General features: G+C 55.4%; 1 protein-coding gene across 3 annotated transcripts in view; it reads left to right on the forward strand.

Annotated features, from left to right (window-relative positions):
- The window catches only part of DOT1L (DOT1 like histone lysine methyltransferase), a 68,578-nt gene that overhangs the window by 5,351 nt on the left and 47,092 nt on the right, over positions 1-16,135 (forward strand). For all 3 annotated transcript variants that reach the window (XM_055371168.2, XM_055371166.2, XM_055371167.2), the window contains exon 2: positions 11,491-11,534. In XM_055371168.2, coding sequence (XP_055227143.1) covers positions 11,491-11,534 — 44 coding nt within the window. The remainder of the gene's footprint in view (positions 1-11,490; positions 11,535-16,135) is intronic.

The raw sequence follows: 16,135 nt of genomic DNA on the forward strand, positions 1-16,135 counted from the left end.
AGATTAACCTTTAGGCAGCTTTGTGTGAGTAAAGGAGTCGCTTTAAATAGGAAGGAATAATAGAAAAAACCCAAGTGTTCCGTTTTATAGCAAATGCTCACTGCTTTGTTCCTGCTGGCCTGAAAGAGGTTGTAGGGGGCACTGGGGCGGGGGATTGTCCAGAAACTCTGCAGATGATACAGGGACACTCCAGCCTAGCTTCTGAGGAGAGTTTTTTTTGAGACGGACTCGCTCTGTCTCCCAGGCTGGAGTGCAGTGGCCCAATCTCGGCTCACTGCAACCTCCGCCTCCTGGGTTCAAGTGATTCTCCTGCCTCAGCCTCCCGAGTTGCTGGGATTACAGGTGTGAGCCACCACGCCCAGCTCTTTTCTTCCTTTAAAAATCTGCTTGTTAACTGCTGCTCATCAGAGTGTATATTTGGGGTAATTCGAGCCTGTGCTCCCAGGTTGCAGTCCTCAAATGTGGCCCAAATAAATGCTCCACTTATATTAATTTTGCTCCAGTTCCTTTCCTTTAGCTCGACAGTGTGAATCTACAATTATCTTAAAATAAAAAGTTTAATTAAAAAAAACACATGGTTGCCCAGGCACGGTGGCTCATGCCTGTAATCCCGGCACTTTGGGAGGCCAAGGCGGGCAGATCACCTGCGGTCAGGAGTTCGAGACCAGCTTGGCCAACATGACGAAACCCTGTCTTTACTAAAAATACAAAAATTAGCTGGGCGTGGTGGCGGTTGCCTATAATCCGGAGAATTGCTTGAACCCGAGAGGGGGGAGGCTGCAGTGAGCTGAGATCATGCCATTACACTCCAGACTGGGCGACAGAGCAAGACTCTGCCTCAAACAAACAAACAAAATTAGATAAAGGAAAAAAGAATTTGTGTTCAAGTAATATTGGCCATTGATGGCTGCACATCGCTCTTGGTGTTACAGATTCCAGGAACAGGAAGATAGTGGCCGAGACCAGGAGGCAGGAACAGATAGATGCCTTTCCACGCTTGCCCCTGGTGTGGTTGGGAGGCGTGACTGAAATCCTTGCTCTTGTCTCTCTGGACCTGATGCATTTTGCATGCCTCACTGGGCACGGACTGCTTGGAGCTGTCTTTATCTTCCAGCACTGTGAGGTGTAGGAAGGACCCAACACGGTTCCTCCTGTGCTCTCCGCAGTCAACACAGAGGAGTTGCGGAACCAGATACGGGCACCCGGGGATTCATCAGTTCTGTGTTTCCTACTGGGCAGCCCCGATTCAACTCACTTCCAGCATGTCTACCTCGACACAGGCTCAGATCCCACGGGGTAAGGGCTCAGTCCCCAAGACTCCCCCACTTTCCATGCCAATTAGAGGCCCCACGTTGTGACCTGTGCTTCTGAGTGACCAGCTGTAAATCCAGGTTCCCGTCACCCTTACCTCGGCTTGATTACATTGCCTCAGTGGCTCACAGAACTCCCGAGAAACACTTAGGTCCTCTGGTTAATGATAAAGGATGATCCGTGGGATGCCCATGAATACCGAGAAATGGACCCTCAGGGCAAGGCATGGGGGAAGGGCCCACTCCCTCCAGGAGTCTCCCGGAACCTGTGTCTCCCGGAAACTGTCCCCCTCCAGGAGTCTCCTGGAACCTGTCCCCCTCCAAGAGTCTCCCAGAACCTGTGTCTCCCAGAACCTGTCCTTTTGAGTGTTGTTTCTCTCATTATTTTTGGGATAGGGTCTTGCTTTGTCACCCAGGCTGGAGTGCAGTGGGTCGATATCTGCTGACTGCATTCTCCGCCTCCCAGGCTGAAAGGATTCTCTTCCTTCAGCCTCCTGAGTAGCTGGGATTACAGGCGTGAGCCACCACACCTGGCTAAATTTTGTATTTTTTGGTGGGGCCTTGCTGTGTTGCCCCAGGCTGGTGGTAACTTTGATAAGCTTTGGGCCTCAGCCTCAGGCTGTGTGGTGGGGTCTAAGGTACAGCAGGGGCCCCAGAGGAGTCCTCCAGGGGAAGGACTGCGAGAATGGTGTGGCACTGGCAGAGCCTTTTACCTGGAGGATCCCTGCATTGAGCCCTTCTGGTCCCGATTTGTACTGAGCCCTCTTCTTCCTGCCTGTAGGCTGAAAGAATGAATTCCTGGCCCTGGAAGGTTCAAACAGCAGTTCTCAGGGGTGGAGGTGGCTCTGCCCCCAGGGGACACCTGGTGGCGTCTAGAGACCTTTGCGGTTGTCACCACCAGGGTGGGGGAAGCCCAAGGATGCTGCTCATCACTCACAGAGCTTGGGGCAGCCCCACCACCGAGGGCGGGCCAGGAGACGCCAAGAGCTGTGCCTTTCATCGCCTGGGGTCCCGGGCACAGACCGCTGCCGGGTGTCGCTCGGTGTTCGTGTACATGCCTTCTCCTGGGGGCAGCCCTGCTTTTATTTCCTGAGTGCTTCCTGGGACCATGCGTGTCCGGCAGGCCCTGGCCAAGATCCAGGCTTGCTGCGTGCAGTCCCCGCCCACTGTGTCCCCCTGAGGGAAGGACCTGAGGTGAAGTTAGCATAATGGGAGTGTATTTGGGCCTCGTTTGCGGGCTGCAGCTCTGGAGACACAGATTCAAGTGCCCAGAATGTATGCGCGGCAGTTACAAGTGGGGCTTCCTGGAGAAAAGAAGGGGCGGCTTTTGCATTGGAATCACAGGAGTGATTGCCCGGCTCCACATCCTTCCTGGTATCTCAGACTCCAGGGACGCGAAGAGAACAGACGGTCACGTTGTGCAAATAGTGATAACCTTGTAGGTAATCAGCTAGTGTGGAAACCCCAGGGGAGGAAAGAAGGCCCTGGGAGGGCGTGACTGAAACTCACTTGGAGGCTCTCTGGGCCTGTGGAGTTCTGCACAGCGTGCAGCTCCCACTCCTCGGACGCACTTTTCTTTTTTGTTTTCTTTTCTTTCCTTTTTTTTTTTTTTTTTTTTGAGATGGAGTCTCGCTCTGTGGCCCAGGCTGGAGTGCAGTGGCGCGATCTCTGCTCACTGCAAGCTCCGCCTTCAGGGTTCAAGCGATTCTCCTGCCTCAGCCTCCCGAGTAGCTGGGACTACAGGCGCCCGCCACCACGCCCAGCTAATTTTTTGTATTTTTAGCAGAGACGGGGTTTCACCATGTTGGCCAGAATAGTCTCGATCTCCTGACCTCATGATCCACCCGCCTTGGGCTCCCAAAGTGCTGGGATCACAGGTGTGGGCCACCGTGCCCGGCCAGCCACTTTTCTTTCTTTTTCTTTTTTTTTTTTGAAGACAGAGTCTGACTCTTTTTACTCAGGCTGGAGTGCAGTGGCGCCATCTCGGCTTACTGAAACCTCCGCCTCCTGGGTTCAAGCCATTCTCCTGCCTCAGCCTCCCGAATAGCTGGGATTACAGATGTGCGCCACCAGGCCCAGCTAGTTTTTGTATTTTTAGTGGAGACGGGGTTTCACCATGTTAATCAGGCTGGTCTCAAACTCCTGACCTCATGGTCTGCCTGCCTTGCCTCCCAAAGTGCTGGGATTACAGGCGTGAGCCACCGCGCCTGGCAATATTTTTCCTCTTTTTTTTGAAATAACAGCCTTGTTATGACAGTTCATGTATCATAAAGTTCACCTGTTTTAGGCTGGGTGTGAGAATGGCATGAACCCAGGAGGCGGAGCTTGCAGTGAGCTGAGATCGTGCCACTGCACTCCAGCCTGGGCGGCTGCGCGAGACTCCATCTCAAAAAAAAAAAAAAAGTTCACCCGTTTTAAGTGTACATTTCAGTGTGTTTTAGTATATTCACAGATTGTGCAGTCATCACCATTGTCTAATTCCAGAACGTTCTCATCACCCCAAAAGGAAATGCTGCCGCCTCAGCAGTCAGTGCTGGTCTCCCCTAGCGTCCTGGAGCGTTTTTCCCTGCGTGGAGGCCCACAAGTCCCGCGCTTTCCTCCTTCCCTGTCACGCTGTGGCTTTGGCCTCAGGCTAGAGGGTCGGTGGCCATCAGCCTGTGCTCAGAAAGCCTGTGCTCAGACGAGGGCGAGGAGAGTTCTGGTCAGCGCGTCCAGCCTCCCTCCCGTGTCGCTTTGCTGCTGGAAAAAGAGGGTCCTGATGCAGACCCCAAGAGAGGAGAGAACTCGAGGTGAGCCGCAGATCACAGTGAGAGCAGCCACCAAGCCGCTTCCTTACACAGCGGGCCTCCCTGACAGAGCAGGGCGTCCTCGGGGAGCAGGCAGAGGGTGCCTGCTCTTCCTTAGCGCCTCCGTCTGTGAGAAACGGCCGGGGCTGCGAGTAAACCTGGAACGTGCAGACACTCACTGGAGGCCAGCCGGGTGGTGCCATCCGACTACCCTTCAAGCCCAGCCTGCTCACTGGCCCTCTCAGTACAGCGGGCACGGGTTCTGCGGGCTGCCCGGAAGACCTCCCCCAGACCCATAGATGCTCTGTGTCCTTGGTGGACAGCTCATAAGAGTGAACCTTCCCGGTACCTTGCGAGTGCCTCACTACGCACTTTAAGACGGGGTCGCTCCGGTCGTGTTTTATGAAACCAGAGGCCTGGTGAGCCGAGCTTCCTCTCCCAGCTTCACAGCAGCCTGTGTGGGTGGCCTCAGCCCTCCTGAGCCCCTCCAGTGTCGAGTTGCTTTGACTGTTTCCAGGGAACTCCTTTGGTTGTTGGGTAGCTTGGGCTGTTTGTTTGTTTGTTTGAGACAAACTCTATCACCCGGGCTGGAGTATTGGAGTTTAGTGGCGTGATCATAACAGTGCAACCTTGAACTCCTGGCTCAAGCGATCCTTCCACCTCAGCCTCCTAAAGTGCTAGCACTACAGGCGTGCACAGCTGTGCCCAGCCAGCTGGGGCTGTTGCACATGGGCTAGTTATTATCAAGTCAGCTGAAGCCTTGTCAGCCATCCTTGGTCTGAGCTCTCCCTGGCTCTCGGGCAGCACCGTCTTCCTCCTGTGGAGGTCTGAGTCCCCTTTTCACACTGCCCTTGATCCTACAGACAGATGCTCAGCCAGGAAGCAACACGCTCTGATGTCCAGGCCCAGCTCTGCTGTGAAGTAGCTGCATGGACTTGGGCCAGGGCCTGTGTGGACCTTGGGTTTCAGGGTCAAGTCTAAAAATGCTCTGTCAGGTTGGGCACAGTGGCTCACACCTGTAATCCCAGGACTTGGGGAGGCCGAGGCGGGCAGATCACCTGAGGTTGGGAGTTTGAAACCAGCCTGACCAACGTGGAGAAACCCCGTCTCTGTTAAAAATACAAAATTAGCCGGGTGTGGTGGCGCACGCCTGTAATCCCAGCTACTTGGGAGGCTGAGGCAGGAGAATCGCAAAAGCTAAGATAAATTTTTTTTTTTTTTTTTTTTTAGAGATAGGGTCTTGCTGTTCACCCAGGCTGGAGTGCAGTGGTGTGATCACAGCTCACTGCAGCCTTGAACTCCTGGCCTCAAGTGATCCTCCCACTTCAGTCTCCCAAACAGCTGAGACTACAGGTGTACCTGTCATGCCCAGCTAGTTAAAAAAAAAAAAAAAGCAAAAACTTTTTTTGAAGAGATGAGGGTCTCAATATGTTGTCCAGGCTGATCTCAAACTCCTAGCTTCAAGCAGTCCTCCCGCCTCAACCTCCCAGAGTGCTGGAATTACAGGCATAAGCCACTATGTCTGATCTCTCTTTAAGTTTTTAAATATATATATATGTGTGTGTGTATATATATATATATATTTTTTTTTTTTTTGAGATGGAGTCTTGCTCTGTTGCCCAGGCTGGAGTGCAGTGGCGCCATCTCGGCTCACTGCAAGCTCCGCCTCCCGGGTTCATGCCATTCTCCTGCCTCATCCTCCCAAGTAGCTGGGACTACAGGCACCCACCACCACACCTGGTTAATTTTTTATATTTTTAGTAGAGACAGGGTTTCACTGTGTTAGCCAGGATGGTCTCGATCTCTTGACCTCATGATCCCGCCCGCCTTGGCCTCCCAAAGTGCTTGGGGATTACAGGCCATCGCGCCTGGCCGATATTTTGTATCTTTTTAAGAGTTGAGATCTTGCTATGTTGCCCAGGTTAGAGTGCAGTGACGATCATGATTCACTGTGGCCTCAAACTCCTGGGCTCCAGTGATCCTCCTGCCTCAGCCTCCTAAGTTGCTGGGACCCCAGGCATGGGCCACTGCATCTGGCCAAGGAGATAAATTTTCATAACTTATTTAACCAAGTATAACTGGAATATTATCATTTTATCATGTAATTAAAAAATTGTTCTGGCTGGACGCAGTGGCTCACGCCTATAATCCCAGCACTTTGGGAGGCCGAGGTGGGTGGATCATCTGAGGTCAGGAGTTCAAGACCAGCCTGGCCAACGTGATGAAACCCCATCTCTACTAAAAATACAAAAAATTAGCCGGGCGTGGTGGCTGACGCCTATAATCCCAGCTACTCAGGAGGCTGAGACGGGAAAATCGCTTGAACCCAGGAAGTGGAGGTTGCAGTGAGCCGAGACTGCGCCATTGAACCTGGGAGGTAGAGGTTGCAGTGAGCCCAGACCACACCACTGCACTCCAGCCTCGGCAACGAGCAAAACTCCGTCTCAAAAAAAGAAAGGAACTCCAACACGAGCTGGAAGCCAGCACTGGGCTCTTCCGCACAGAGGCTCCCACCCACAGACCAGGAGTACGAACCCAACCGTGCTGCTCTAGACATGGGCCCTGGGATGATCACCCAACCTCTGTGTCCCGGCTCTGCCTGTCCCCTGGGCTCTCCAGGAACAGGTCTGTGCTGGAAACGCCTCTTGGCCGAGGCTCCTTTTACTAGACATCCACTCTCAGTTGGGGGTCCTCCAGGCCCCGCACACCCACCCACCATGAGAGGGAATGTCACCGCTTGGCCTTTGGGTTTCAGAAAAACCTGGTGAAGTCTGCACAAAGCCCTGTCCCCCAGCCCTCGGTCCACACAGCACCCCACACCACAAGGCACCTCTGGACAGGAGGCAGCACGAGCAAGAGGGGACGGGGGCAGTAACTCGGGGTGCACTGCCTGGTGGGGACACTGTCTCCCTAGCTGTGAATGACAGGGAATGAGGCACAAGGACGAAACAGGCGTGGGGCAGAGGGCACGGCTCGCGGGAGTTGCAGAGCGAGTTCACCCTGCTACTGCTTCTGCGGGGCACTCATTTTTAGAACTACACTTACGTGGCCCCCAAAATAATGTCACGCTGCCAAGGAGAGCAGGCAAGGGCAGGTGACACCGCTGTCAATCAGAGTGTTTCCAGCCCTCACACCCGTGACTCATCTGGCTCCCGGGAACGTTCTCTGTTCCAGTAAGGCTTGCGCCTGTGAGAAGCGCTTGGCTGAATCCTAGGAAGGGGAGCTTGGGCCGACAGCCCCCTCCAACCTGCGCAGCCTCAGGACACTCAAACCACAGCCCCAAACACTGCCAGCCAGACATGCAGCTCCCGCGGCCACCACTTTGAGACAGCGACTCCCTGTGACAAGAAAACTCCGAAACCAGGCGAGGCAGCGCCCTCTGTCAGATGATCACTGGGGAAGACGCTATGGACAGACAGGAACCTCTGGGACCACAGCAGGCTGGAATTCCAGCTTGAGGAGGGAGAGGGGAACCCTGCCGTGGGCCCTGACTGTGAGCAGGAGGAAAGGGGTCTCACAGAAGCAGGACCCCGATATGAGGGAGCAGGCCCAGCACCCCTTCCTCCCGTCCCCAGCCCCTGTCCAGAGAGCAGGCTGGCCCTCTGGGTCTCGCTTCAGATGCGTAGAACCCAGTGCTTCCGGCTGCACCCTGCAACATCCCACAGCACTCTGTGGGGGTCCGCAGGAAGAAGACTCCCCTGTGAGGGGGAGCTGTATGGAGCGGCACTGTCCTGACGGCAGCCACTAGCCACTCGGCTATAGGCACCCGACATGTGGCTGGCGGGAAGGAGCTGTGCAGAGCACAGAACATACAGGAAATGACCAGGTGTGCCGCACTCGCCCCACACACGCAGTCAAATCACGCAGGAACAATTTTTTTTTTTTTTTTGGGAGAAAAAGTTTTGCTCTTGTCGCCCAGGCTGGAGTGCAATGCCGCGATCTCGGCTCACTGCAACCTCCACCTCCCGGGTTCAAGCAAGTCTCCTCTCTCAGCCTCCCTAGTAGCTGGAATTACAGGCACCCGCCACCACACCCAGCTAATTTTTGTATTATTAGTACCACTAACAATTTTTATATTATTGGTAGTAATAATTTTTGCATTACTAGTAATAGAGCTAATATTTGTGTTATTAGTGTTCGCCATGTTGGCCAGGCTGGCCTCGAATTCCTGACCTCATCTGCGCCCAGCTCGTGTTGAAGTTCTTTAGCCACCTTTGAGCAAGGGACCCTGTTTTCACTTTGTCCGGGGCCTGCAAGTTCTGCCTGCTCCCTCGCCACCCTCGCCAGCCCTGCTCTCCACTCTGCCCAGCCCCGGCTCTTGCCTCCTCCTATTTCTTTTTCTTTTTTTTTTTTTTTTTTTTGAGCTGGAATCTCACTCTGCTGCCCAGATTGGAGTGCAGTGGTGCGACCTTGGCTCACTGCAAGCTCTGCTTCCTGGGTTCGAGAGATTCTCCTGCCTCAGCCACTGAGTAGCTTGGATTACAGGTGTGTGCCACCACACCTAGCAATTTTTTTTTTTTTTTTTTGAGATAGATTCTCACTCTGTATCCCAGGCTGGAGTGCAGTGGTGCAGTCTCAGCTCACTGCAACCTCTGCCTCCTGAGTTCAAGTGAATCTCCTGGCTCAGCCTCCTGAGTAACTGGGATTACAGGCACGCACCACCATGCCCAGCTAATTTTTTTTTTTGTATTTTTCATAGAGATGGGGTTTCACTGTGTTAGCCAGGCTGGTCTTGAACTCCTGACCTCAAGTGATCCACCCGCCTCGGCCTCCCAAAGTGCTGGGATTACAGGTGTGAACCACCATGCCTGGCCTTTTTTTTTTTTTTTTTTTTTTGGTATTTTTTTGTGGAGATGGCATTTCACCATGTCTTTGGGAGGCCAAGGCAGACAGCTCACTTGAGGCCAGGAGTTTGAGACCAGCCTGGCCAACATGGTGAAACCTCGTCTCTACCAGAAAAAAAAACAAAAACAAAAACCAAAAAATCTCCAAAACACACTTCACTTTGAAATTTTTTTTTTTTTGAGACGGAGTCTTGCTCTTCTGCCCAGGCTGGAGTGCAGTGGCGCGATCTTGGCTCACTGCAAGCTCCGCTTCCCGGGTTCACGCCATTCTCCTGCCTCTGCCTCCTGAGTAGCTGGACTACAGGCACCCGCCACTACGCCTGGCTAACTTTTTGTATTTTTTAGTAGAGATGGGGTTTCATTGTGTTAGCCAGGATGGTCTTGATCTGCTGACCTTGTGATCCACCCGCCTCAGCTGGCCTCCCAGAGTGCTGGGATTATAGGCGTGAGCTACCGCACCCGGCCACGCCCAGCTAATTTTTTCTATTTTTAGTAGAGACAGGGTTTCACCTTGTTAGCCAGGATGGTCTCGATCTCCTGACCTCGTGATCCACCCGCCTCAGCTTCCCAAAGCGCTGGGATTCCAGGCATGAGCCACCACGCCAACCCCTAAAGTGGTTTTAGACTTAGAAGAAAGTTGCAAAGCACCGCACAGACTTTCTGTGTGGCTTTATTTCATCACAGTACCCTGATCCGAACCCGGAGGTGGGCGGAGCTGTGGCCTCAGTGGTATATACGTCCCATCCCATCATTGCCATGAGCCCTTGTGTCTCCTGTCTCCCCTATCTAGGCTGATCCCTCAGTGCATAAGGAAAGCTGGGGGGTCTCCTATGGTCTGGCCTTTGGAGGAGAGCCAGCTGGGGTCTCTGTGTGGCACCCCTCAGTCAGGCTTGGCTGCTTCTCTCAGGGTTATGCTGAGGTTCTGCATCCTGGCAGGAGCCCCACAGATGGGGTTGCGTCCCTCTGGGCCTTGGGAGGCTCGTGGCGGCTGCGTGTCTCACTCTGGTGACGCTGGCCTTGTGTTTCGTCGGGTGGTGTCCACAGGTGCCCTGTTGGTTGCTTTTTCTCTGCCCTGGGAGAGGCTCGCTGAGGCTGCACGGCTGCCCTGGGAGAGGCTTGCTGAGGCTGCACGGCTGCCCTGGGAGAGGCTCGCTGAGGCTGCACGGCTGCCTGGGAGAGGCTCGCTGAGGCTGCACGGCTGCCTGGGAGAGGCTCGCTGAGGCTGCACGGCTGCCTGGGCGGCCTCTGACACGCCCTGTGGACTGCAGCATCCAGTGGATCGCGTCTGCAGCTGTTACTGCTTTGGCGTTTACCTAATGGGGATTTAAAAAAAAAATTGTTCATTTTTATAAAAAAGACATGGGCTGGCTGGGCACGGTGGCTCAGGCCTGTAATCCCAATACTTTGGGAGGCTGAGGTGGGCGGATCACCTGAGGTCAGGATTTCGAGACCAGCCTGATCAACATGGAGAAACCCTGTCTCTACCAAAAATACAAAGTTAGCCAGGCGTGGTGGCTCATGCCAGTAATCCCAGCTACTCGGGAGGCTGAGGCAGGAGAATCCCTTGAACCTGGGAGATGGAGGTTGCAGTGAGCCGAGATTGCACCACTTCACTCCAGCCTGGGCGACAAACAAACAAACAAACAGAAAAAAGACATGGGCTCTCGCTGTTTCCCAGGCTGGCCTCGAACTCCTGGCTCAAGTGATTCGCTCCCTGCACCCAGCCTGTTGTGGGTTTATATCAGCACAGTAGCACGCAGACGCAACGAAAGTGCACGTGTCCTGGTGGCGTGCACTTGGTCTCTGATTCTCAGTGATGGGTGTGGAGTCGGAGAGGCTTGGGTGGCCCTGCTGGGTGTGAACCTGCCTTTGACATTGGCCTTGTAGAGGGAGCGAAGGGCAGGGTGCTGGACGGGGAGGGGTCTGTGTTAGGCCAAGGACCTTGGTTTTAGTTGTGGCAGGTTCTGGGCTATGGCGAGGCTGCCCACGTGGGCTAGCCCAGTGGTTTTTTCCCATGGTACAGTTGGGGGAACAGGCCCCGTGGAGGCTCTGTCACCTGCAGTCACATACCAGGCCTTTGCCGACACAGGACTCCCAGCCAGGCTGGAGCTCCCTGGCTGGAGCAGCGTCGGGAGAATTCCCGGTGGGCCTGCGGAGCGCGGTCTGAGGGGCTTGGGGTGTGTTGAGGGATCAACTGACCTCCAGGGAAAAAATGGGGAGACGTGGAGCGGAGCTTGGGGCGGCCGTTTGCTTTAGGGTGGGAGAGGAGCAGGACTGGGGGCCATAGACTCCATCCCAGGCCTCTGCCTGCTCGCTGCCTGTAGTAGGACACAGCGTGCCAGAATAGGTCCCCGGCAAGGTCTGTGTTCCCTTCGTGGTCCAGGGTCTGGGAGTGTCTCTAGTGGTACCCGCTGGGTGGTGGGCTTGGGAGCTGCACCAGTTGGGAAATGAAGAGATGGGAAGTTGACGGCATCGCTTGTCTGGGAAGACAGCGATGGGCTCACGGGGTGGAGGATGGCTCTGCGTCTCAAACCTCTCTCTCTGTTTCAGGATAAACATCACGATGCTGCTCATGAAATCATCGAGACCATCCGGTGAGTGCACGGCCTGCAGTGTGCTGTCTTCACAGCCCTGGGCCACTTCCGTGGACACCCGTGCCCTGCAGATTCTGTTGTGGGGATGGCTCCTGCAGGGGTGGACTCCTGGAGGTGTTGCGAAGCGGATCAGGGGTGACCCAGGGACGGGTAGAGCTGTTTCTCCCAGCTCCATTCCTGGCCAGTGGGTGCAGAAGTCTTGAGCTGCTGGGGTGTCTAGTGGGTCCTCCAGGGGCGTTGCCCTGCCTTCCTCTGTCTCCTTGTCAGTCTCCCTGCTGTGGGTTTTGGGCCGACCTTCAGCCTCATGCGCCCTCGACGGCCTCCTGTGTCTGTGCCCCATGGGTGCAGAGAGGAGCATTCTGGGGGTGACTTGGATGGGCAGGAGGCGGAGGCCATCCTGTCCTCGTAAGCTCCAGCCTGGGCTCCAGGATCTGCAGCAACAGTGCAGGGAGGCCCTCTGGGTGCCTCTCTGCTGCCCACTGGGAAGCTGCCCATGGTGGCTGGCATTCTGCGTGTCTCAGGTGCTCAGGGTCAGAACCCTCATTGTGTGGCACCTGCATGGAGGCCACATGTGTCCATGTGGCCCTGGCGTCTTGCTGGTCTGTTCCTTATCATACTGGGCTGTGAGGACACCGCCCGTGCCCATGCCCAGCATCTGCCCAGGCCTGCAGCTGCCATAAGGGCCATGCCGAGCTCCTCTTGGCCGGGTGGCTCTGTGCCAGGCCCCTGGCTCCTGAGGCCCTGTGGTTCAGTGTTGGGGCCCAGCGGCACCTCCCTGGCCAGGTTGTTTGAGGATTAAGTGAAATCGTTTGTGTAGGTTGGCCAGGGTGGGCCTGACCCAGGGTCCGTGCTTAGAATGTGGGATCTGCTTTTTTTAAATGTCATGATCCGTGGACCAGGCAGTGGAGTAGGGGCCCCTCTGTTCTTTGTAAAAGAAGCCTGGTGTTATGGTTGGAGGGAGGGCTCTGGATCAGGCAGCTGGACCCCAGCCCAGCCCCAGCCCAGCCCCCGCCCAGCCCCAGCCCCAGCCCCAGCCCCAGCCCCAGCCCCAGCCCCAGCCCCAGCCCCAGCCCAGCTGCAGCATGCTTCTGGCAGCCAGCTGCCTCTCTCTGCCTGGGTTTCTCGTTGCAGCTGGGGGCCAAGACTCTGCTGGCGTGGGCCTCTGTGGGTGCTCCTCACAGAGGGCTGGGCAGTCTTTTTAAGAATGCTCAAGCTGTGCATGGTGGCTCACGCCTGTAATCCCAGCACTTTGGAAGGCCGAGGCAGGGAGATCGCTTGAGGCCAGGAGTTCGAGACTGGCCTGGGCACCTTGGGGAAACCCTGTCTCTACTAAAAAAAAAAACACAAAAATTAGCCGGGCGAGGTGGCAGGTGCCTATAGTCCTAGCTACTTTGGAGGCTGAGGCAGGAGAATAGCTTGAACCCAGGGGGCGGAGGTTGCAGTGACCCAAGATGGTGCCACTGCACTGCAGCCTGGGTGATAAGAGTGAGACTCCATCTCAAAAATAAATAAATAAATAAATAAATAAATAAATAATGCTCAGCTGGGCATGGTGGCTCACACCTGGAATCCCAGCGCTTTGAGAGGCTGGGAGGGTTGATCACTTGAATCCAGGAGCTGGAGATTGGCCGGGCAACATAATGAGACCCCATGTCTACAAAAAAGTAAAAAATTAGCTGGGCATGGTGGTGCACACCTGTGGTCCCAGCTACATGCGGGGCTGAGGTGGGAGGATCACTTGAGACCAGTGGCGCTGTGATTGTTCCACCGCCCTCCAGCCAGGCAACAGAGTGAGACCCTGTCTCAAGAAACAAAACCCAAACAAGAAAGAGTGCTGCTCCAGGGCTGTGGCTTCTCGGGGCTGTGACTGTGCAGGTTCTGCCAGTGCTGCCCAGACGTGGTCTCTCTGGGTTAGGATCTTGGTGCAGCAGGGGTGGAAGCCCCTCTCTGATCAGGCTCTTGCTAGTGTGTCTGGAGGTGCTCAGCGGCAGGGGAGCTGCGCCTGCTCCCCATGGGAAGGGGCCCGTACAGGCTTCTGGGGTCAGAGGAGACCCCAGGCCCCCGGATCTCAGGCAGTGGCGGTGAGGGTGCCTCTCTGGCTGCATGCTCGCCTTCTGCAGGGCTCGGAGCTGACTGTCTTGTTTGAATCTTGTGTGTTTTCTGGGGAGCGCATCTGGAGTCTGGAGCTTAAGTGTTGTAGGGAGCAGGGGTCAGGCACAGGGGCGTGCACCAACACCTAGGCATCCGCGACGTAGGCAGAGGCCTCGAAACTCGAACCCCCACCCCCTGGAGAGGCTGCTTTCTCCTATGCATCCCCAGCACGTGGCCAGGGTTCTCACGGTGTGAGGCTGCACGGACCTTTTTTGTCTCACTTCCTCCAGAAACACTGACGACGTTCTTACACAGCAAACACCATTCAGTCCCCGTACGGCCAGTGTCCCAAGCACGTGCTCCCACAGTGTTGTTGTTTTTTTGAGTCAGCGTCTGGCTCTGCTGCTCAGGCTGGGGTGCAGTGGCGCCATCTCAGCTCACTGCAGCTTCCACCTCCCGGGTTCAAGCAATTCTCCTGCCTCAGCCTCCAGAGTAGCAGGGATTACAGGTGCCTGCAACCACGCCCAGCTAATTTTTGTATTTTTTAGTAGAGGCGAGGTTTTGCCACCTTGGCCAGGCTGGTCTCAAACTCCTGGCCTCAACTGATCCACCCGCCTCGGCCTCCCGAAGTGCGGGGAGGGCTGTTGTTTAAAGATGATTGGGCCGTCCTAGGCTCTCCTCGTTTGGATGTCCGTTGAGAATCAGCCTTTCCATTTCTCCAGAAAAGCCAGCTGGGCTTTTTCTAGAAATTGGTTTGAGCCTGCAGTTCAGCTTGGGGAAAGGGGCGTTTAAACAGTGTCACTCCCAGGTATTCCTGCTTCAGTGTTTTTTTTTTTTTTAAGGCGGAGTCTCACCCTGTTGCCCAGGCTGGAGTGTGGTGGCGCATCCTCGGCTCACTGCAACCTCCGTCTCCCGGGTTCAAGTGATTCTTCTTCCTCAGCCTCCCGAGTAGCTGGGATTAGAGGCACCCGTCGCCATGCCCAGCACATTTTTGTGTTTTTAGTAGAGACAGGGTTTCACCATGTTGATCAGGCTGGTCTCGAACTCCTGACCTCGTGATCCGCCTGCCTCGGCCTCCCAAAGCACTGGGATTATAGGCATGAGCCACCACGCCCGGCCTTTGGTGCTTTTTTTTGTTTTTTGAGAAGGAGTCTCACTCTGTCACCCAGGCTGGACTGCAGTGGCGCGATCTCGGCTCACTGCAAGCTCCGCCTCCCGGGTTCACGCCATTCTCCTGCCTCAGCCTCCCGAGTAGCTGGGACTACAGGCGCCCGCCACTACGCCTGGCTAACTTTTTTTGTATTTTTAGTAGAGACGGGGTTTCACCTTGGTCTCGATCTCCTGACCTCGTGATCCGCCCGCCTCGGCCTCCCAAAGTGCTGGGATTACAGGCGTGAGCCACCGCGCCCGGCCCCTTTGGTGCTTTTTTATGTGGCATTTTGACAATCCTTTGCTGCTAGTATATGTAAAGACTGCTCCCTTTCGCCTATCGGCCGTGCCCCTGCTGAGCTCTGGCTGTGTCCGTGCGTATTCCTCAGCACGCTCTGTGGCGCAGAACCACGGGACTGAGTGAAGACCGTGCGGCCGCTCCTTTCAGGCTCCTTGCTGCTTTGAGTGTTTTTCTTGCCAAGTTGCGCTGGCCGGAACCTCCTGGACAATGTGATGAGAAGTGACTGCAGATGGCCTTGCTTGTGTTGCTCTCGGGGCCTCGCTCGGTGCCTGGGGCTTTTGATGATCTGCATTGTGAGGTCCCCTGCCGGTGTTGGCCAGGTGTGCAGGCGTTGACCATGCTGGGGAGGGGTGACGAGAGGCACCAATAATCACAGGGGGCGGATGCCACAGCCCTTCTGACAGGATGCTGTGTCTTTCAGTGTGGAAGGGTCTTGGGGGGCACCCGGACCTGAGGTCAGGTCCTGGCCAGCTGGTTGGGGAGTCTGGGGTCTTGGCGTGGGGTAGGGGGCAATGAAGCTACTCTCGGAGTTCTGGGAAGCTGCCCGCTGGACTTAGCAGGTCAAGAGGACTGGGGAGCAGAGGCCGAACCCCCATCCCTCCCTGACCCCTCCTGCAGAGCCGCAGGCCAGGTGGCTGGGGAAGGTGGGCCTGCTGCTGTCACAGTGGCTCAGTGACTGGTCCCGTGCCCTTTTCAAGCGGAAGGCATGTCCTTCCATTTCTGGCCTCTTGGAGGGTACCGTCCTGATGGCACCGAATGCCGTCCTGTGGGCTTTCCGTACTCGCCCACACGGGGCTGCTCAGATCTCCGTCCTGGTTCCTTCAGTGAATTGCAGTGACTAATTTTAGAGTGAAGCAGCTTTTCCTCCCCAGGAGGTGCTGTGTGTGGTTGTGAGGTGCCGCTGTGGTTTCCTCACGTTTTTAAGGGATAGTGGGGTGTGTTGGTCAGGGATGTTGGTCAGCTGTTGCCTTTCTTGTCCTTTCTTTCCAGCCCTTTGCGTCTCTGTGGTTTTGGTGTCAAGATGACGCTGGCTGCATAAAACTCTGAGAAAGTTTCTGTA

Source organism: Gorilla gorilla, chromosome 20 (genome assembly GCF_029281585.2).
Source record: "Gorilla gorilla gorilla isolate KB3781 chromosome 20, NHGRI_mGorGor1-v2.1_pri, whole genome shotgun sequence".
Taxonomy (NCBI): domain Eukaryota; kingdom Metazoa; phylum Chordata; class Mammalia; order Primates; family Hominidae; genus Gorilla; species Gorilla gorilla.